At 38.8% G+C, this 24,522-nt stretch overlaps 1 protein-coding gene across 1 annotated transcript in view; it reads left to right on the top strand.

The window, feature by feature from the left end:
• The window catches only part of RST1 (ARM repeat superfamily protein), a 486,537-nt gene that overhangs the window by 18,768 nt on the left and 443,247 nt on the right, over nucleotides 1-24,522 (top strand). The window contains exons 2-3 of the mRNA XM_089458753.1: nucleotides 3,154-3,435; nucleotides 4,030-4,107. Of these exons, the coding sequence (XP_089314879.1) occupies nucleotides 3,154-3,435; nucleotides 4,030-4,107 (360 nt within the window). The remainder of the gene's footprint in view (nucleotides 1-3,153; nucleotides 3,436-4,029; nucleotides 4,108-24,522) is intronic.

The following is a 24,522-nucleotide window of genomic DNA, read 5'->3' as shown; positions in this document are numbered from 1 at the left end:
GACGTGGGTTTTGTTGATAAAAAGAAGATTGGATGTACCAAGAGCATTAAGTAACATGCCTAAAGGTGACTTGAAGGACCCATTACCATTCTAACAACCCACTGAAATCCCCAAACATTGTTGCCTCTCTCTGCGAGACCATCATTTTGAAAACCTAGGTGGGAGGGGAATCCCAAATGATAACCCCAAGGTTATGAATGATTGCCCCTTTCCCTGGCTATTGTGTTGCTGCAACCAATTCTTTGGAGTGTTTAAATTTTGCTACTTGAGATCAAGTAAGATACTCATCTAAGAATATTTTGTTTTGTAGGTAGAAGAGTTTACACTTGGCCTTTAGTGCCAAAGATGATCCACAACTAATTTGAACTAGATGAACAGAGTGGAATCCATGCTGAACCAAGCCCTCTCGAGGGTAATGTTTTGGAGCTTGAGGTTATCTCGAAGGAATAGGATGCTAACCTTAGGGGATATGGGGAAGAAAGGGGTAAGGGAAATCCCATGATCTTTAAGTTTAATTCTCCATCTCTCCTAGTGCACTCTTCCCTCAACTTGGCCTGGACCACTTCCTCAACCCTTGCAAGAGGGGTATGTCCTTCCCTTCATCCACTTGTGCCCATGTTCTGATATGTCTCTGTTTCCTATTTAAGAGTGACTTGTTGATTTCAGATTTCTTTGTGTTTATTTTTGAGATCAAGGATCTCTGCATGTATGGCATTGTTGGGTGGTTGTAGAGTGTTTTGAAATTGATATCCTTGGAGCATTTTTGTAAGAAATAATTTCTCTAATCCTTCTAGAGGACAAGAACTTCATTTCTTCTTGTAACTGCTCAAACAATGTAACAAACTGGCAAAATTGGGCAGCAATTATAGAAGGATTAGTTGAGGGGGCGTTAATTATGGGGGTAGATAACTTAGGACCTGTCTTGTCATCACTTTGCAAGTTAGACCCTAGATTGGTATGCATGTTACTTCCAGTGCGTTGAGAAGGTGAGTTGGAGGGGAGGGTAGAAGATTGAGATGAGGGTGTGGAAGGAATGGAAGGACTAGGAGAAGAGGGGGATTTGGAGAGGAGGGGGGTTGGGGGAAATTGTGAGCAGAGGGGGGGAGGGGAGGGAGAAGGGGAAGAGGAAGGAGGAGGAGAAGACAAATCCACCACTAGAGTTTCGTGTAGAGACTCGCCACCAAGAGAAGTGATTGCAGTTGTGTTAGGGTTGGGGTCTAGCTAGTTCGGGGGTGATATGGGACGATGATGGCTGAGTTGTGATGATGGTTGGTCTTGCGACAATGATCAATTGAGTGATGCAGGCTTTTGCTAACAAAGAATGCAAGATGGATGCGGACAAGGGCTTGAAGGGACCACAAACTGGGGCTTGAATAAGACTACAGATGACAGTTGCTCTATGGGATTGTGAACTTGATGGGACTTGGTGACAGCTGGAGCTGGAGGCCATAATTAGAGCTCGATGGGACTCAATAGCACTAGATCGACGAGACGGAGGGGACGACTAATAAATATGCCATGAATTGAAGCCTTATCGCTGCCATGATTCGAAGCCGGAGGTTAAGAGTAGAAGACGTGGGAGCCAAAGGTTGCGGGAGGGCACCCGACAACTCCACAAGCAACAAAGGCTTCGATGGATCGACCAACGAACATGAACTGTGCAAATGGTTTGATGAGTGCTAAACACAAGTTTTATGAAAATGTTATGCATGTTATGTCCAATGCGTTGAGAAGGTGAGCTAGAGGGCCCAGGGGGTGAGGGGATGTAGAAGGAGGAGGAAGGAGGAGGGGAAGAGAAATCCACCACCAAGGCTTTGCATAGAGACCAATAACCAAGGGAGAGTCATGTGGTAAAGGATTAAGGTTTTGCATATACATTTTATTTGGAATTTCTTTAGTTAAAACAGAGGAAGAATGGATATAATTATATGCATCTTTTGCCTCCAAGGTCAAGGCTTCAAATTGATTTCAAGGTTGAATAGATCCCACTACTTTTGAAATTTCTTTGTTGCCATTGCAACAACTTTTGATTTGGAATCCATCAACATCCTTTGCCCCATCTTTTGATTGAATTTCTTGGAAGCTTTCCTCATCTTTTTTTGGAGGGGCTTTTCTAGGGTGTTTGCTCTCAAGATGACCACATCAATGACAACCTATGCATTTGAAAGGGGATATTTTTGTAATTCGAATATATTCAGTGTACTTTAGCCCCCAATTTTAGGGAGATGGATCATCGTAATTAGGTCAATAACATAAATTTGAGCATATATGATAAATGTGAGCATAAATGTAGGAGCCTACATCATCTATAATCTTCTTTAAGCAATATTCATTCTGAAATGCAAAGGGCAAAAAGGGTAAATTAACACAAACAAAGGTTTTGTTTGGAATTCCCTTCTTGGGTTTGAATCCATTGGCTCTATTGGCATACATAGATACAATCATCTTAGCAACAAAAATGAAGTTTGTTGGCCTTATTATTAGTAGAAATGTACATAGTACATACCCATGACGCGACCTAGAGAATGATTGGTTCATGCATCTTCCGCTTATTCTTGGTTGGGGAATTGGGCAGTGACACCAATCAACACAAGTCTGTGCTTGGCAACAGTTTCAATACATATGTGAGAACGCTACTTTATTACATGACTTCTGTCAGTTAAAGATATCATTTCCCCTTATATTATAATGAGACTATCCAATGGATAAATACAAATTCACCATCAGTAGGACAGACATTTGTGCTGTTGTTAGGATTATAGGAAGATATAACAAATATTTGAATTGCAGTTTAGTTTTATCCTTATGAAACTTCAGTGAAAATGTGTTTTATCACGTTTCTAATTAAGAGGCAAGATCCAGTGATTTAGGTGAAAGCATGTGCTGTTGGTTTACCTTTCTTGCAGGTATAAAAGAACTTACATTGCAGGAGGTATGGTGACAAATCTGGGGAAAGGGAATGAGCATTGTGGGAAAATAATCATGATACCTGTTTGAATAACACTTTTCTGTAATGTTGAAACAGATATTTACAAAGTGCAACACATTTTTCGCTATGAATGTATTATATGACTGCGTAGACATGTTTGTACTATGCATTAGGTTAAGTGTTTACATTCTGATCTTGTTGATTTTCTAATGTGTGCTAAACAGGTATTTGTTTCTCGGGTTGAAGCTCATACAGAACTTCTTCAACAAGTGATCTTGTTTGTTGCAGAGGTCAATTTCACGAATTACATTGATCTTGCACAGTTTTTAAGGCCTTTGATGACCTATACGATGATGCGAATTTCAGTATCAACTGCATATACTTGCTTTGCACAACACCTTCATTCTCTCTTGGTCTCACTATCATGTACTCATCCCTCTCAAGGGCTGTGGATTTTCAGAATTCTGGTAGAGTGTATCAAGTTTTATCCACAGCGAACTGCAGAAGTAAGTTATTTCTTATGACCATTTCATTTAAGACACTATTAGTTCTTTCTTTCGTGGATATGGACATTTTGCAAATTCAAATGAACTGACGTAGGGATGATTTCGTGTATAGCGGGTAAAACTTTGTAGCATCCCTTCTGAATGGAGCAGATCTGTCTCAGAGCAATATTCTCCTGAAACTCGGGTTATCCTTATGAAACCATGCATAGAAGGGGATAGCTGCATATAGGACCTTCGCTTCTACATACTAGGAAACTATGTTGGTACCATCTAGAGAAGTGAAATAAATATGTAAAGATTTTTGAAAGCCATTGATAGAGGCAAAATAGTTGTCTTTTTTTCTGGTATTCATAGTGATTTTCTGTTATTCTGTTATATGTCACCTGCTACATTTGGTAACTTTGATTATTTGCTTGTGTCTTTTTGTCAAAGGCAATATTTAAATTTCTATATTATTAAGACTTTTTGTTGTTGATGTGAGATACACACCTTCTTGTTAAACATTTTAAAGCTTCTTTGCCTAGCTGGTTTTCACCTAAAGTATCTTATATGAATTGTTAATTTAACTTTGTTTTTTGGTTCAATTGTGTTTAGGAAATTGGTATAACTATTGGTTTCGCTGAAGAACTTGTGACAGCTTTTGAGATCTCCTTGACAAAATCCACCCAAAAGGTATGATTACTTCAAATTCCATCAGATGCTGTGTTGAATATTTTACTGGTTTTGCAAACTAGTCCTTAAAGTCAAATGGGGGAAGATTTAACTGCATTTTAGAGTAGAACTAGATATAAAATAAGCTAGTGGAAAATAATGCATCAGGTCATTGGCATTGAGCATACAATTGTTTGTTCATGGTGTCCCTGGTATATGCAAGTTTCTCTGAATATTTTATAGGCAAGTATGACACAAAGAACAGACTAATAGCTTGATCATTATAAAGACTAAACCATGTCGAGGGCCGAGGCATTAAATTTTAATGTCGTGTGCAAAGTTAGAAAAGATTGAGATTGTTTGTCAGAAACCTGTATATGCGGAATTGTTAACACCAAATGGGCCCTCAATGCTAGACAGCTTGGCCGCTGACTCGACACACACCACTCCATGCTTCTCAATTTTATTGTTCTACTGCGAGATGGTGCCTCGTACTGTCTGGATCTTTCGCTTCAATGCCATAAGATCGGTCTTGAAATGCTCAATTTTCTCCTGGCGGCTACTGCCTGAAAGTACTGCAACTCTGCTGGCTGCCACTACATCTATTTGCACCTCATCAATGGGTGGACCCAAAGATGGATGCTCAACCACCTCCACCACGTCTCCAACTTGAGCCTTCAACTGGCTCTCTAAAGATGGCTCATCATGCACACTGTGCATATCATCCTCCTCATCTAACTCACACTCCTCTATGTGCTTTTAATGTTGGATCACTAGTAGCTCATCTTGCAAGTCTCCCTGAATGTCTTCTCCTTGGTCTTCTTCACACATAAGATCATTCTGCTGCTCATCAATTTCAGTCATCATACATGGATGCACAAGTGAGCTGCTATCGACATCTTTACATGATTGTTCATGCTCTTCAAAGGTATCCTCGTGAGAATTATTGGACTCAACTATAGAAGAAGAATCCTCATCAGAATGATCAGAAGGAATATATTCTATCATTGCTCCCAAGCATGAGTGTTTAGGCTCCCAAGGCCCCTTGTAGCTGAAGCATAAATTTTTCCTCAACTCATTCTTGCTGCATGTTTTGACCTTTGCATATTTGTCATTTCTGTTGATTTTCTAGTTGCAAACAAGACTAGAACAATTATCAAACTGATAACTACTTCCAGTGATACAATTTGATTTCTTTCCAATCATTAAGTAGTTATACTTGAAAATTTCAACCATTAACTTCAATAGAGCAATAGAGATCACAGTAAAAACAATGAAACAAGAGACACCAAAATTTCTTGGGACAAAACCCCACAAGGGGGAAAACCTGGTAATCTTTCCTTATGAGAGAGAGTTCAATTCATCAAAATGTACATCAGAATATTCCAGTCAAAGGTCAACCATTGACAGCATTAATTTCCATGTCAAACAGAGTCAAAGGAGAGGGAAAGTAAGCAGACTGCTCACAAGTCAATGTCTTGTCAAAGAGCCGAATTTCGGCCTACAGTCAGCTGGTCACCGAAATTCGGCCTGCGACTCAATAGTCAAACTTCAGTCAAACCTTAGACTCTTGTTGCAGTCAAAGATCGGTCAGCGCCCAGAACAGAGACATAAAAATTCAGTCAATGAATAGTCCAAGATTCAAAGTATATTTGGCCTCTAAGTCCAGTCAAAGATTCGGTCAAACAATAACAAGAATATCCAAGTCAACGCTGGTCAAAGCGGAGATAAGAGAGGTCAAGCTTCATTGGAAAACTTGTCTTCTGCCACCTTCACACATGTGAACAAAACTTCTTGTTGTAGGTTGAATGGATGAGTTGAAGTGATTCCAAATGAAGTCCAAAGATTACCAATTTATATGTGTGTCAAGAGGTGGGTTTTGACCTGTTGAGAAATCTATAGGGCAATGGTTAGGATGATTTCTCTTTCTATAATAATTGCTTGTGATTTATTTTTACTTTTTCTTACTTATTAACTTCTTCCCTTATTATTATGTTTGTTTATCATCAAACAACTACCAAGAACAAGAAGAACAATAGTACACAAGATATAGGCTGTAAGCCAGGGACAAACCTATCAACTTGAGAGGAAAACCTGTAAATCTTGTCTCTTCTTATAGATTCTTCAATCGACGAATTCCAAGACCTCTAGACCAAGACCAAATACCCTTCCAAGACCAAGTCTGACCTCTCTTGATGATGTGCTTCCTTTGTCCAAGTCAAACCCAGTCAAATCTCTTCCAGCAGCGCATCTTCGACCCCCAGCTTCAGAATTTCGGCCTTTACTGCAGGTCTGAAATTTTCGGCCCTTAGTGACTGTTGCTGCATCCACACGTGTGAGTGCAATTTAGCCTTCCAAGGACTCCCAACAACTTCACATTTTTTTGCTTCCTTGCTGGGGGGGTTGGGTTTTAGAAGGTGACCTAGTAAGCCCTTCTTCCAGCGACTTTGATCCTCTTTCAGCAAATAGCGAATTTCGACCTTGAAGCAGCAAACCCTAGCCTTCCTTCTTCGCACGTATGAGATAGAATTAGCCTAGAAACTTCTTCCTTCGTCCTCTTCCTTCTTCGCTAGCCTTTTACTGCTCCTTTGCTTGAATGAGATGTGAAGTGAATGAATCTCAAGGAGGTCGAGTTCCCTCCTTTATATAGGCTTTCTTGAGGTGGACGTGGCTCCTCAAAATAGGCCGACTTGGTCTTGAAAGGTATTTTAACACTTTTAATTAATTTTTTGTTTTTTCTTTACAAGTTGCAATGTGTTCGATGGGGTCTTCAACTTATGACAATGAGTCTTTTGACTTCTTGACCTAGGACAAACCCTAGAAGCACTCAAGGGGTGCTTGACCTATAAAATAAAAGACCTTGAGCATGAAACCCATGCTCTAAAAATATCAATAATATTTTTTCTTTCATTTTACAAAATACAAGAATCAAAAGTACATTTCATATTTATGAAGACCAAACCTAGTTACACATTTTTCAATGCTCCCTCTTAACTAGGGAGGTATTCATAAATGGTACATGGACATTCTTAATCTGAAGAGATCTCATAAGAAGAGTCGGATTGGTAACCCATTTGTTTAGCATCATAACAACCAACATTGTCACATAACAAGGCCTTGAGTAACAACCTGACCAAGCTTGTCTCTCAAATATACAAGCTTCTTATTAGGAATAGATTTGTCAATATGTCAGCTACTTGCTCATCGGTGGAGATATACTGTAGCTGCAACACACCATCTTGTACTAGCTTCCGAATGTAGTGATACTTGTTGTTTATATGCTTTGTCTTTCCATGAAACACTGGGTCTTTAGACAATCTTATATAACTGGTGTTATCACAATGTATCACTGTAGGGTCCATTGGTCCTTCAAACAAGTTGGACAACAACTTCCTCAACCAGACCGCTTCTCTACTTACTTCACAGGTTGCAATATATTCAGCCTCAGCACTACTTAAAGCAACTGATTCTTGCTTTTTGCTCATCCATGAGATCATGGAGGATCCCAAACTAAAACATCCTCCTGTAGTGCTCCTTCCATCCTGCTCATTGCCTCTCCAGTTAGAATCTATATGTCCAATCAAGTGGACATCATTCCTCCTTTCACATTTTAGGCAATAGCGGATTGTACCTTGCAGATATCTCAAAATGTGCTTAGCTGCTATCCAATGATCATGTTTCGGCTCAACTTGGAATTGACTGAGAACATTTACTGCAAAACATATGTCTGGTCGAGTATTCACCAAGTACATCAGTGAGCCAATCAATTGTTTATACTTGGTCGGATCCACTGGGCTATATGTGGAACTCCATAGTTTTTTCAAGTTTGTGATCATCAGGGTTGTCATTGGTTTGCAATCCATCATGTCAAACCTCTTCAACATCTCGATCACATACTTCCCTTGACCTAGATAGATCTCATCAGGTCCCTGCCAGACTTCTCATCCCAAATAGTAGTGCATGAACCCAAGATCCTTCATATCGAATTATGTTGCTAGCTACTTCTTGCATTCTTGGATTCGACCTTCCACACCTGTCAAGAGAAGATCATCCACATACAGAAGAATAATCACAAGCTCACCCTTTACAACCTTGATGTAGAGATTTGGATCAACATAACTCTTTATGAAGCCCAATATTTGTAGGCATGCATCCATCCTAGCATACCATGCCCTTGATGCTTGCTTAAGACCATATAATTCCTTCTTTAGCGTGCAAACATAAGCCTCTCTATCTTTGACTTCAAATTCCAAGGGTTTCTCTATATAGGCTTCTTCATTAATTGTGCCATTCAGGAATGCAGTCTTGACATCCATTTGATGTATATTCCATCCCATCGACGCTGCCAAAGAGACCAGTGAGCGTGTAGTTGTATACCTTGCTGTTGGAGCAAATGTCTATTCATTATCGATGCCTTCTTGTTGAGATAAACCACTAGGCACAAATCTTGCCTTATACTTGTCAATACTTCCATCTGCCGCATGTTTAATCTTGTAAAGCCACTTGGAAGTTACCACAGACTTGTCTTCAGGCCTAGGTATGATCTCCCATACCCCATTCTTCATTATCGATTGATATTCTTCATTCATGGCATCTTTCCATTCTTGATGATTGACAACTTCTTCAAAAGTGGATGGCTCTGCTTCTATTAACTTTGTCATATATGTTGCATATCTTGAATATATTTTGGGCTTCTTGCTTTCTCTAAATGTGCCTTTAGCTACTCCATGACCCTCTGCATCTAATAGAGTAGATTTCAACCAGTTAGGTCTCTTTCTAGTCTCGGGGATTACCACAGTTTGTATGGGTTCATTGGGACCTTCATTTTCATGATTTGATTCTTCTTCCTTCCTAGTAACTTCCTCTTCAAACACTGGAAGTTCTTCATCATCAGAGTCCATAGGGAGATCCTTTGATTTCTTGAATGCAACACTTTCGACAAATATCACATCTTGACTGACTTTTATTCGATGTCTTTCTTTTATGTAGATCCTATAAGCCTTAAAAGAATTACTATAGCCAACAAATGTTCCCTTCATGCCTGATGGATCCAACTTCTTTCTCTTGTCTGTTGGTATATGAATATATACAGGACAATGAAAAATTTGGAGATGATCCACACTTGGTTTCTTCCCAGTGAATGCTTCTTCAAGAGTTATGTTATCTAGTGACATTCAGGGACTTCGATTTTGTATTTATACAGTTGTCTTCGTAGCTTCACCCCACAAAAATTTTGACAAATCTTGATCATGTAGCCTAGCTTTTACACTTTCTTCAATGGACCGATTCTTTTGTTCTGCAACTCCATTTTGCTCGGGATTATATGAGACTATCAACTCCCTCTTAATCCCAGAATCCTTACAGAAGGCTATAATTTCCTTGGATGTGTATTCTCCTCCATCATCATGCCTTAATATCTTGATTCTCCTTTTTGTAAGGTTCTCTACTTCAACTTTGAATTCTTGAAATTTGATAAATACTTTATCCTTGGATTTCATTAAGTAAACCCAAGTTTTCCTTGAATGGTCATCTATGAATGTGACATAATATAGATGACCTCTAAGTGACTTTGGAGTCATAGGACCACAAACATCAGAATGAATAAGATCCAAGATTTCTTTTGACCTTGAAGCATTGCTTCCAAATGGTCTTTTGGTGTTCTTACCCAATGCACATCCCTTGCATACTCCTGCATGATCTTCTTTTAGTTCGGGGATGCCATTCACTATCGAATTTAGGGTTGGTAATATTTTTTAGTGAAGATGACCAAATCTTTTATGCCAAAGTTCACATGGGCTAACTTCAATGTGAACCAAAGCTTGAGCGAGGGGAGTTAACAATCTGTAAAGTCTTCCTTCACGGATCCCAATTATTCTTGCATCTTCTATGCTTGAGTTTTTACCCCATACTACAACCTTTCCATCAATGAAAGAAACTCTATCACCTTTGTCTTCTAGACATGAAATGGAAAGTAAATTCTTGTGCAAACCTGGAACAAATAAGATATTATTGAGATGAATGTTTCCTCCATTCTCCATCTCAAGTGAAGTTGATCCAATTCCTCTCACAAGGTAGCTTTTATTATCACCAAGCTCTATGGAGTAAGAGGACTTTCCTTTTGATAATGTCTTTAATTGCTTGTGTTGACTAGTCATATGTCTTGATGCTCCACTATCGATCACCCAAATATTCTCATCTTGAAATGTGCTAGTGAGTGCTGAGAATAGTCCTTCATCCTTTGTAGATGTCTTGGTCACTTCCTTCTTAGAAGAAAATAGGAGATCCCATACTTCTTTGATGCCCTTCTTGGGTTGAATTGCCACCTTTGCACACTTCTTTAGGAACTTCTTCAGTATAGTAGAGATCTTTATTATGCCCTTAGCCAACCTTAGCTCTGATACCATGTTGAGAAATCTAGAGGGCAATAGTTAGGATGATTTCTCTTTCTATGATAACTGCTTGTGATATCTTTTTACTTTTTCTTACTTATTAACTTCTTCTCTTATTATTATGTTCGTTTATCATCAAACAACTACCAAGAACAAGAAGAACAATAGTACACAAGTACATAGGATATAGGTTGCAAGCCAAGGCCAAAACCTCTCCACTTGAGAGGAAAACTCGTAAATCTCTTCTCTTCTTATAGATTCTTCAATTGACGAATTCCAAGACCTCTAGACCAAGACCAATACCCTTCCAAGACCAAGTCCGACCTCTTCTGATGATGTGATTCCTTTGTCCAATTCAAACCCAGTCAAATTTCTTCCAGCAACACAACTTTGACCCCCAACTTCAGAATTTCGGCCTCTACTGTAGGTTTGAAATTTTCGGTCCCCAACAACTACTGCATCCACACGTGTGAGCACAATTTAGCCTTTCAAGGCCTCCCAACAACTTTGCTTGATTTGCTTCCTTGTCTAGGGCTAGAAGGTGACCTAGTAGGCCCTTCTTCCAGCAACTTTGATCCTCTTTCAGCAAATAGAGAATTTCGACCTTGAAGCAGCAAACCCTAGCCTTCCTTCTTCGCACGTGTGAGATAGAATTAGTTTAGAAACTTCTTCCTTCGTCCTTTTCCTTCTTTGTTAGTCTTTTTCTGCTCCTCCTTCGCTTGAATGAGATGTGAAGTGAATGAATCTCAAGGAGGCCGAGTTTCCTCCTTTATATAGGCTTCTTAAGGTGGACGTGGCTCCTCAAAATATGCCGACTTCTCAGCTGCCAGGCCGAATTGGTCTTGAGGGGTATTTCGTCACCTTTAATTACAAAAATAATTTTCTTTACAAGTTACAATGTGTTTGATGGGGTCTTCAACTTATGACAATGACTCTTTTGACTTCTTGAACTAGGACAAACCCTAGAAGCACCCAATTAGTGCTTGACCTCTAAAATAAAAGACCATGAGCATGAAACCCATGCTCCAAAATTAACAATAATAAAATTTCTTTCATTTTACAAAATACAGGAATCAAAAGTACATTTCATATTTATGAAGACTGAACCTAGTTACACATTTCTCAACATGACCTTGGGTCAAACCCCGTCAAATGGTGGGGCCAACCTGTCAAATGTAGGCCGATTTGGACAACTGGAAGATAAGTAAATTTTCCATTGACTTTGACAATGAAAACACTGATCGCAGCTACCATTTTTCAACATTCCCTCTTAGCAACTGGAGGAACTTTTCATTCTCTCTCTCAACAGATGTACAAATTTCATCATAAGGAAAGATACATAGCATCAAGCTCATCCCACAAGCCAAAATCAATGGCAACAAGTTCACTGCCAACTGACCATGGGATCAAACAATATCGTTCACGAGGTCAAACTCTCCAACCATATGAAATGGTTTCTTAGTCAAGCACAATGACCCAAGAGAGTAATCAAAGTCATTTTTTCCGACCATCCCATAGGTCTCTCAGTTAAACAACATGACTCAAAGGAGTAATTGGGATCAAACTCGCTGACCATACCAATGGTCTCTTGGTCAAACCCAATGACCTAAGAGAGTAGACAGGGTCCATCTCCTTGAACATAGACAAGGTCTCTCGGTCCATGACCTAAGGGAGGAATTCCTATCTCGACATCAAACTCCCCGACTATAAAATCTCTAGGTTCACAACCTAAGGGAGGAATCTTGATCTCGATGTTAAAAGAGCCAATCTCCCTAACCACATGGTCTCTTAGTCAAATACAATGACTCAAGGGATAATATTCAAAATCAATGTCTCGGACAAAGCTTGTTGGTCTCTTGGTCAAACTCAATGACCTAAGGGAGCATTCCAAGCCTCAAAACCAACCTCCCCAACCGTAAGGTTTCTTGGTCAAGCTTAATGACCTAAAGGAATGATCATAACAATCTTCCCAACCATAAACCATAGTTTCTCAGCCAAGCCCAAGGAAGATTCTTGATGCCATACAGTCAATGCTTTTTCTCTCCAAGAGGAATTCTCAGCCACTCTAAGCTTTTCACAGAAGCAAGCAAACGTTGTCTGGAATAGTTGCTGTCAAAACATCAACAACCTGCTCATCAATAAAAATGTATTCGAGCCTTACAACTCTACTTTGAACAACATTCCGGATATAGTGACACTTGATCTCAATGTGCTTCGACTTGTCATGAAAAACAGATTCTTGGAAAGCTTCACACAACTTTGATTGCCACAATATATCACGGTCCATTCCAACACCTGATCAAACAAACCAACAAACAAATTTCGAAGCCAAATTGCTTCACAACAGGTTGAACAATTAGCTATATACTCATCTTCATCCGTGTCAAGTGCAACAGAGGTCTGCATCATACTTATCCATGATATCCAGGCTAAAACAACATTCACAAGTGCTCTTCTTATCTTCAGTGCACCCAACCCAATAAGAATATGCAAGTCCATGCAACAAATAGTTCAACGAGCCAATCAATAGGATCAGAATCAGAGTCTCGCAACTTCTTCAAATTTGTCATCATGGGAGTGTTTAAGGACTTGCAGTCCATCATGCCAAATTTTCTGAAGGATCTTAACAAAGACTTCATCAAGCATTAGGCTCAGATCCTTCATTTCAAATTCAAAAGTCAGCTCCCTCTTACATTGGGCAAAGAGATCCTCAGCCCCAGTCAAAAATAGATCATCAAAATCATGGGCTCATCTTTAGTAATGGATCAACATCGCTCTAAATAGCCATCAATTTGAGAGTACCATGCGTGAGATGCCTAACTTCATAGCCTTCTCCCTGTTGCTGAGGTAATCCTTCCAACAATATTCATCTTAGAAGTCACAACTGACTTCTTTTCGACATAGATCAAAACAAGCTTCAATCTAGCTAATTTGTCTGCTCCCTCTGAGTCCAAAGCTTATCCAATGCAATATCTCTCAACACGAGTCTTCTTGTCACAAGCTTTACTTTGTTCTTCCAATCTTTTCATCTATTGCCACAGCCTTGGCAACCTTCATTATGTCCCTGCAATCCTCACTAGGAGGCCAAGGAAGAACAAATACGACCAAGCAAGATATACAAACACAAGAGACTGATAGTAGAAATAACAATAATGGTAATAATCAGGAAAGGGAGATATAAAATACTTATCTTTTGAGAACATGTCGGCTCCCTCTTGATCTTAGCCTTCTTGCATCCAACTTGCAAATCAACCTTGTCCACATCATCATTATGATAATATGATGTCATTCCTTCCTTGCAGGAGCTAGGGTTTCGTCTTTTAGCGGAAGCAATCAATCCTAGGGTTTTTTCCATAAATTGTAGGGTTTTACTTATCAAGCCTTGTTGCTTTCAAATCATTGATTTTCAATAAATGTCAAAACCCTAGATTTGTCACGCGCTTTACATTAGTTGTGAAACTCATCATTGTTTTGTCCACAGGTTTTCCTTGTTCCAAGCAACTCTACTTTGTCATTGTAGCAACATAAATTAGGTCTTCATTTCAATGTGCAAGGAATAAATTCAAGTACCCAAATCATCAGTAAATGTAAGGTCTTCCATAGCAACACATATGCCATTAAGCTAAGAATCTTTGATGATAACAAGGTTACTTGGGAGTGGGAGCGGGGAGCGACATTTTCAAAAGCTCTCGGTTTGGGAGCGAATTTTTGTATAATATATATTTTTATATATTTCAATGCATATATGTCAACAAAAGCATGTAGAATGTTGAATTAGATATAAAAAACATAAAAACATGGATTGAACCATATAACATTAACTATCTAGAAGTTATAATCTTCATCATCCACGTCCACGAGTTAGTAACATACAACATATTGAGTCTCATGATTCATCAATCTTAAAGTTTCAAGCTTTCAAAATTCAATATATAACATTTGTCATCATTTATCACTAAAATTGTACTTGTAATCATTACCATTATGAAGTAACCAAACTATAACAAAGAATATCTAACATGAAATGAAATGTTTCAACTTTCAACTTTCACGAAGCATCATATTCATAATTCATTACCAATGAGTTATAAATGCCAACTTCAAACTTCAAATTTAAATTGTCATATATTCGAATTCAAGCTTTTGTGATCCATATCATAATGTATAAAGAATTTTTCGGAAGAAGTCACATTGATTCCTCATTTCCATCATCGTAAGTTTAGGGAAGCCTTTGAAATTGAGAGGTCTTCCAATAATATTAATAGGGATGATGGCTGGAAAATTAGTAGCTGTTGGATTCCCGCCCTCTCTTCTTAATTCTCTCTGTCCTTTTGTTCCCTTTTTTTTGTTTTTTGTTTTTTTATCAATACTAGTAATATTATAATTAATCCATTATTGGTTTTTGATTTGTAGTTATTTATATATATATATATATATATATATATATATATATATATATATATGTATTAATATTATGATAGAATTAGTATTAGCATTATTAATATTTTTGTGTAAATATTATAGATTCAATATTGTTTTTAATCTTTAATATATATATTATATATAAAATATAATAAAAAGAATTGAATATTATAAAAACCCTAATCAAATATAGCCATTAAGTTGTTAAATATAATATATAAATAGTAGTGATTCTAATATTAATGTGAATGTTTAGTAACATTGTGATTACTTTATTATTAGTTTTTAATATATAGTGATTTATATATATAGATTGATATTATATATATATATATATATATATATATATATATAATTTAATATTAATATTATTTATTAGTATGAGTATTAGTTTTATCAATAATCATTATTATTATTTTATATATATATTATATTTAATCTTCATTATCAGTTTTAATCTTTAGCTATTTATATATATTGATAAAGTAAAAAGAATTGAATATTATTAAACCTAATCAGATATAGTCGTTAACAAGGTGATTAATGTGAATGTTTAAATATTATTAAACCTGTCCCCTTTCCCTCCCTGAGTCAAACATAGCTATTTTCTTCTAGCTGTTAAGTTGACCTGTCTCCCTATTTAACCCTCTTCCTAGATCTGTTTCTTCATCGTGTCCTGAAGATGAACCACACTTGTTGGTTTGAAACGCGTCGACCCAAATCTTCAATGTGACTTCTTCCGAAAAATTCTTTATACATTGTCATATATTGTTTACAAAAAATACCATATTAACAATGAAAGAGTAAATAGTTATAAAAAGTACTAGAAACTAGAGAAAACAAGTAAATCTATTATCTACTGCTTGACCCTCATGCTATGAGAAATTTCTAATTTCTTGTCTCGTGATTTATTGGGAGTCTCCTCTTGCATAGTCAAACGACCTTGGTGCTTTTAATCATTGGGAGTCTGCCCTGCAAAGAGGGCTTAATTCTCTTGATTAAATACAAGTTCCATACCCTAGTACATGACAAAAGCCAATGGAAACATTGCAATCTCCCACAATCTTGAAATCCTGAAAATATGACAAGTCTGCTGGATTTTGAGTGAGATCTAAAATTCTACTTTCTCCATATGAAATCCAATGAAGTCGAAACCACTCGCAAACATCCCGAGTCATTTCATGGTAATGTTAAAAATTTAAGCAAAAGTGACATTATCTTTCACCTTTATCTTTCGTTTTCATCCTTTTACTTCAAGAATTTAACATTACCATGAATTGCATATCAACACTAGGGACATAGGCTTGAACATTAGGCTACCCCACTAAAAAAAGATTGCAATAGCTCTCTCTATCACTCCTTAAAAGGCAGGGAGTGAATTTTTTTAGGGAGCGCGCTCCTGAAGTTCGCTCCCACAGGGAGCAAATTTGAGAGCGCGCCCCGGGAGCGGATTTGACAGGGGGGCCTGCTCCCCCACAACCATGGGCGATAATAGGTTCATCAATATCCTTATCTACTATGATGGGACAATACCATATCTGTATATGACATTGATCTTGAAGAGGGACTCAGCCTCTTTCTCATTGTAATCAGGGTTCCTTCATCAAAATGTGTTATGTCAGATATTTCCTTCTTTCAAGATTGATCATTCATCAAAATTAGATATCAAAACAAGGTTTATGAGATATCTTGTTTGCACATGTTGATACTTCTCTCACAACTTGAGTTGAAGCGATTGTCATTTCTTCTTGTTACATAAACAATAATTCCATGAAAACTATTCATCCAATTCTGTACTTCGGCCTTCGATCTTGATTGGCAATAAGCAATTGTCAGAAGTCTATAGCTTCAACATTTAGACCTAGTACTTTATACGCAAGCTTATTGAAATGAACCCAGGTCATACTAAAATTCAACTTTACAACTGTCCAATTTATAATGCATATAATTTTGTGAGGTAGGACACATATACAGTCTTCTGATTGAGGCATACTAGAATATCATTAGCTCACAAGACTCTAGACCCATATTTCATTCTACCTGACAGAGCTCCTTCTTATGATGATAAGAGATCAAATATTCCAAACAAGAGATGTACATATCTCGCACACAAGAGTTAAAAGAGGCATCAAATCTTCAGATTAGCTCTCAGATATTCATCATCGTAGAGTTGTCATTTCCTTTTGTCATATCAAGGCAACTTTTATGTCACATATTAACAATATTTCCTTTAGGACTGTCAACAGTTTAGAAGGATGAGAGGACTTCATCATACCTGATCTTCTAAAGGTTTGATACAATATTGATGAGTCTTGCAAACTTTAAGATAAAGAGATCCATTCCTTCCATGCTAGACATGTACTTGATCTTGACAGAGTTAAATAAAAGTTAACAGAAATGACAATACATACCTCATTTTCAAATGTCAAACTTCAGTCCTTGCCACATTTCAATCCTTGTTTGTAGACATGTTTGATCTTCTAGGCTAGAGGGCTTTCATTCTACTTTCAAATCTTCTTAGGAATGTAAGATAGAAACTAGGGCTTCAACTGTTTGAGATTCATTCACTAAGGTTTCAGCCTTCTTTTAATACGAGGCTGGGGACACAATCACAAACAAATCCTGGTCATTGAATTGACCTTCTATTATTGTTCCTGAGCCTTAGCTGAAGTATTTCAGTTTTTACTGAGACTTGGTACTGAGGAATTTCTTCTTCTTCAATGCCTTTCTACTTTCGTCTTCATGTTTTTGGCCTTCAATGGAACCTTTGAACTTGAATATTAAATGGTCATCATTCTTATGATCTGCAACGGATGCAACTTCTTTCTTTCGGAGGGCTACTATAACATGTTCAATAAACACCCCAATTTCATGAAAAGGATCCCATTATATGAACAAAGTGATTGATGCATGACAGGTGTGTATCTAAATATCTTCATGGATAGTGTGAGATTCGTTCATGATTAATATGAACGCCTGAAGACTTTGAGGTTTAAGGTTTCAGCCTTCTTTTAATATGAGGCTGGGGCCACTATCGCAAACAAATCCTGGTCATTGAATTGACCTTCTATTATTGTTCCTGAGCCTTACCTGAAGTATTTCAGATTTTACTGAGACTTGGTACTGAGGAACTTCTTCTTCTTCAATGCCTTTCTACTTTTGTCTTCATGTTTTTGGCCTTCAATGGAACCTTTGAACTTGAATATTTAATGGTCATCATTCTTATGATCTGCAACGGATGCAACATCTTTCTTTTGGAGGGCTACTATAACATGTTCAATAAACACCCCAATTTCATGAAAAGGATCCCATTATATGAACAAAGTGATTGATGCATGACAGGTGTGTATCTAAATATCTTCATGGATAGTGTGAGATTCATTCATGATTAATATGAAGGCCTGAAGACTTTGAGGTTTAGGGTTTCGGGCTTCTCAGGCACAGACAGAACCTTGCACTTCTTGCAAACTGAAATAAACTCTCGGCCTTCTTGACTGCTCCAAAAAGCTCGATCTTCACTTCAGATCCTTGCACTCCTCCACAAAGATTAGGATCTTAGAGTTTAACATAGACTTCAGTCCTGTGCACAAAATACTCTGACTATACTCAACTTATTCTAATCATTTGAGAGAGGGAAGGAGTGTCTTCTTATCTTCGTTTATGCCTCTTGTCTTCTTGTGCACCTTGGGAAAATTCTTTGAACACAACAATTGAAGATTTATCTTCTAACTATTAGCAGTTTATTTGTCTTCTGAATTACTAGTCGGCAAATAACGATAAATTCACTGATGCATTCCTCACAATAAAAAATGCTGCGGAAATAGAAAACTGGAACTGAGAAATAGATGTGCACACACAAAAATTTAATACCGTTGTTTTTGGACAAATGTCCTTGGAAAACGCCCGTAGGGAAAACTAGTGCAACATATGAGGGTTTTATTATTATTCAACAATTTGAGAGAAATATTAAACTAGTTGCCAATCTGGCAGACCTTCGGCAATCTATTGGCAAAATATCCTGGAAGACACCCTTGTCTCCCTCTGCAATTGATCTAACCCTCTATGGCAAATGCACACTTCTCTTGCTGCTTGCTCTGCAATCCAAAAATGCGCACTTCCTGCGTAGATAAAATAAAAGAGCCTCGGAAATGCCTCCAGGTGAGAGGCCTAGCCTCCCTCTACCTCTGAAACCCACTTGCTCTACCTCTGGGACCCTGATCTGACAACTGACAATTGAGAATTTCTGGCTTCTTCGACAACTCACACTAGGAATTTTTGGCTTTTCGAACTGTTGTATTTAGACTCCTCTGCAGATAATTCGTCCTCCCTCTTTCCTGTCTCCCAAACACTAGAAAATGCTGAGTATATCTCCTCTGGTCTCCTGCTTCCAAATCTCTACTGATCCCTTGCTCTGATGCTTTCCCTAGCTTCAAATGTGCCCTTGCTGAATACTACAACTGAGTAAGTCGAACTACTCAACTCATTAACTCTGTCTTCTCCAAACCCTTCAACCAACTCTTATAATCTCTTGTTGGAGTCTCAACGGCCATGATTTCTTCTCAACTGATGGGTAAGATAAATTTGACTTCATCAATAGAAGCCTCTAGAGAAAAATCAAACTTTCTTAATTAACTGCTTTTAATTGACCACTTTTCCTAAGTTAGACTTAGGAAATATTTTAATATGGCTAATTGAGTTAATTAAGGGGTCTCCAAGACTTTTCTCCCGAAACTTTTTCGGGTTTTGGAGACCTCATGTTCCTTAGCCTCATAGACACAATCTGAGACTAGAACACCTATCTGCTGCTACCAAACTCAAAAACTAACACTCCCTCTTAACGAGGAAGGTGTTCCTCACTATACCCATATGTTCTCTGAAGTAGACGATTAACCTTGCCTAGAGCCTTTGTGAGTATATTAGCCACATGCTGGTCTGTGGGAACATGTTGTAGCTGAATTGGTCCGCCCTGTTGGTGTTTGACATTTGTGCAACCTTCTACCTTCACATCTTCAAATTGATTTGACTCCCTGTCACTGGAAATCACTATGAAGAAACTAAACTGGCTATCACTGTCCATCATGCTACTACACATACTCTGATCTCACACTGTTGATGCCTTTGCGCTGTTGCTATCATTGCATTTATGTGTATTTATATCTTAGAACCTGAAGATCCAGCTTCCATAGGGATGCTCCCTCTGAAGCTAGACTCCCTATGAGTCTCAAACTCTCCTAGATCTACTGTGTCACGACAACTGGTCCTGCAACTGTCCCTTGAGTCTCTGACTACGCCAACCTGGCTCTGTACTGCCTCTCAAGTATTTGACTACGCCTTACTAACCCTTCGATCCTCTTGCTACTCTACTACTGTGGACTCCCATAGCAAAGGCACTGATCCATGTGAGGAATGCACAACAACTAGATCTGATCAACTGACCAAGACTTCCATGGCTAGATCTAGACGTCCTGTTTCCTTCCCTTGTATTCTGCCCGATCTGACATACTAGAGTATCATACTCTTCCCCATCTGAGGAAAATGCTTGAAACATGCAAACTTGTCCTCCAACCTAGCGGACAAGTCATCAATCTTTGTTGATGTTGCAGTTTGCCTCACCTTCTTGTCCTTCTTTGTCTTCGGACACTGGGTGACATAGTGATCAAACTCACCCCATCCAAAGCACTTGACCTTTGACAAGTCCTCCTCCTTTTCTGCCTTTGAGTCTTGTCCCTGACTGGGACACTTCTTCGCTTTTCCCTTTCCTGCAAGGGCTACGCTCTTCTCCTCCTTCTCTACCTTTGGTGCCTTGCCACCGCTGTTAGTAGTACCCTCTATGAGATTGAGCCTCAGCTCCTCCTGAGTGAAGTCTCTCCATAGGCGCTCCCGACTAGGAAGTGTGTCTTGCCAATAAATCACTCGGACGAATCTACACCACTCCTTGCTAAACTCGTTGAGTGTTTTCGCAGCAACTCACTATCTGATGGTTTCTCTCCAACCACTGCAAGTTCATCTCAAACAACCTGAATCCTGGTGAGATTAGATGTAACGTTCTCCTTCTTTTGCATCTTGACAATTCTCAGCTTCTCCTTTAGAATCATTTTCTGATTCTTAGACGGATCTTGGTACAGTTTCCCGATAGCATCCCTCATTTCCTATGCTGTGTTCTTGTTTGCAATATGCGGGATGATGTGATACCGAACTCCATCTACGACCATCCTCTTCGCCTTGGCCATGTCCCTATTGTAATCATGTAATTGGATGGGATCTGCCAGTACAACTACAATTGCTATAACGAGCTCCTTGAAATCGTGATCATCTAATAGGAATTGCATCTTGGCCTTCCAGATGCCAAACCTTGATCTCTTGATCTCTGAGTCCTGCTGCGACCATCTTTGCGAAACTCAAATAAACTGGAGAACTATACACTAGGAAATTTCCTTCACGTTTCAGCAAGGTAACTTGGCCTTCTTCCTGTTGCTCACACTCCTTTCTGGAATGCGTAGATCTGTTCCTGGGTAATTCATACTTGCCTCCAGTTTCCTTCCTGGAATTCACATTGCTTGGTACTTCAATCCAAGGTAACTTGATCTACCTTTGGATGTCCTTCTCCAATACTGGCATATGCACTGCTGACCCTAAAATATTTACTGGCTTGATTGGCAAGTTCACACTGCTTATTACGACCTTGCCGAAAATTACGACCTCCTTTCTTGCCACTGGAAAACTGGAGACTATTTGAGAATTTTTGGAAATTCCCTCACTGTGTGCTTTCTCTTCCTTGTCTTGAGTTGATCTACAACTTCAAGACCCTTGGTGCAAATATTTTGCGCTAGATCTACCTTGTGAATAAACTGATCTTCTCATCGGAAACCCTCTCCAACAATCCTACTGCTTGTTGATACTGCTCCTAAGACAAATCAAACTTTTCCTCCACACTGGACTAGAAATCGATTTGTCTCCTTGCAATTCGCACTGCCTGGCTAGGCTTGCACAAGTGTGGCTCTTTGTGCTTCAGATCTCCCTCATAACTACATAACCCTTGCTGCTTATGCCTCTAGAGCCTCCGATCCAATCTTTGTTGCTCTGATACCATGTGAAAATTCATTGAATGCAACAACTGGAAATTTGTCTTCTAACTATTAGCAGTTTATTTGTCTTCTGAATTATTATTCGGCAAATAATGATAAATTCATTGATGCATACTTCACAATAAAAAATGTTGCAGAAATATAAAACTGGAACTAAGAAATAGATGCGCACACAAAAATTTAACACCGTTGTTTTTGGACAAATGTCCTTTGAAAAACCTTGGAGGGAAATCCAATGCAACAAACAAGGGTTTTATTATTATTCAACAATTTGAGAGAAATATTACAACTGGTTGCCAATCTGGCAAACCTATGGCAATCTCCTATTGCTCTTTGTGTAGTCCAAATATGCGCATTCACTGCGCAGATAAAATCGAACGGCCCCAGAGGTGAGACGTCTAGCCTCCTTCTGCCTCTGGGACCTTGATCCGACTACTGACAACTGAAATGTGGCTTCTTTGACAACTCACACTGGGAATTTTTGGTTATTCGCACTGCTGTATTCGACCTCCTTTGCAGATCATTTGGCCTCCCTCTTTCTTGTCTCTCGGACACTAGAAAATGCTGAGGATATCTCCTTTGGTATCCTGCTCCCAAATATCTACTGATCCCTTGCTCTGATGCTTTCTCTAGCTTCAACTGCGCCCTCGCTGAATACTGCGACTGGGTAAGTCGAACTGCTCAACTCATTAATTGTGTCTTCTCCAATCCATTCGAGTAATTCTTATAATCTCTCGTTGGTGTCTCAACGATCATTATTACTTCTCAGCGGATGGCTAAGATCAATTTGACTTCTTCAATAGAAGCCTCTAGAGCAAAAGCAAACTTTCTTAGATAATTTCATTTAATTAACCACTTTTCCTAAGTTAGACTTAGGAAATATTTTAATTATGGCTAATTAAGTTGATTAGGGGGTCTCCAAGCCTTTTCTTGCAAAACCTTTTCTGGGTTTTGGAGATTTGGTGTTCCTTAGCCTCATAGACACAATCTGAGACTAGAAAACCTGTTTACTGCTACCAAACTCAATAACACTCCCTCTTAGCGAGGAAGGCGTTCTCCACTATACCCATATGTTCTCTAAAGTAGATGAATTTAGCCCTCCCTAGAGCCTTCGTGAGTATATTAGGCACTTGTTGGTATGTGGGATCTCTGAAGTAGACGAATTTAGCCCTCCCTAGAGCCTTCATGAGCATATTAGGCACTTGTTGGTATGTGGGAACATGATGTAGCCGAATTGATTCACGCTGCTGGTGTCTGACATCTGTGAAACCTTCTTTCGTCACATCTTCAAATTGATTTCACTCCCTGTCATTGAAAATCACTGTGAAGAAACTACACTAGCTATCACTGCCCATCATGCTACTGCACATACTCTAATCTCACATTGCCGATGCCTTTGCGTTGCTGCTATCACTGCATCTGTTTACTTATCTCTCAGAACCTAAAGATTTCACTTCCATATGGCTGCTCCCTCTGAAGCTAGACTCCCCATGAGTCTCAAAATCTTGAAGATCTACTATGTCACAACAACTAGTCTTGTAATTGTCCCTTGAGTCTCTGACTATGCCATCTTGGCTCTGTATTGTCTCTCAAGTATCTGACTGCGCCTTGGTAATCCTTTCGATCCTCTTGCTACTCTACCACTGCGAGCTCCCATAGCAAAGGTACTGATCCATGTGAGGAATGCACAACAACAGGATCTGATCTATTAATCAAGCCCTCCATGGCTAGATCTAGAGGTCTTGCTGCCTTCCCTCAGATCCTGCGCGATTTGGCATACTGGAGTATTGTACTCCTCCCCATCCGAGGATAATGCTCGAAACCTAAGTCACCGGATTCGTCCTAAACCCCCTACGAATCCCGAATCCAGCGAATCCGACACGATTCAGTCCAGATTCGTGTCCAAATCACATGACACGTCGTGTCTGTTTCCGACATGTCTAATCCGAGGTCGTGTCGCGATTTTCAAAAGTGTGTCGCGATTTTGGGACACGTGTCCGGTTTCCAGGACTCGCTAAGCTCAGCGCGGGAATGAAAAGGGCGTGTTTGCTCATTAATATTTTCATTTGGCAAGTGATTTGTGCTGTTGGCAAGTGATTTTTGCTGTTGCAGCAAGGAGTAAAGCATTCAGCAAGGAGAATCGACCAGGTAAGTTCTAATCTCACTGTTCAAACTTCAGTGTTTATAGTTTACGTTGAGCAGCTCCATTACCAGTCAAGCCCTTTGACAATCCTCGGTCTCGGTCTCCAGCTCCATTACCACTCCAATCACACTATTATTCAACGGTCAACCACTCCAATCGCAGCAAAGAAGGGTTATAAACTTATAACCTATAAGTTGTGAGTTATATTGTTATCTATCAGTGTCTTCTAACTTCTAATTTATGAGCTGTCATGAGACATATAGAAGTATTTTGGAAGACTTGATAGTATAAATAAAACAGTGAGGGTATGGTCCAGCAAATAAAATTTTGTGCTGAACACCTACAACAAAGTGTAAAGTTATAACTTATAACGAAACTTCCTTGGATTTGTGTATTC

This window comes from Pinus tabuliformis, chromosome 7, assembly GCF_031772625.1.
Source record: "Pinus tabuliformis cultivar Carrire ecotype Pingquan chromosome 7, CPIR1, whole genome shotgun sequence".
Taxonomy (NCBI): domain Eukaryota; kingdom Viridiplantae; phylum Streptophyta; class Pinopsida; order Pinales; family Pinaceae; genus Pinus; species Pinus tabuliformis.
This window is presented reverse-complemented; position numbering and strand designations above follow the sequence as displayed.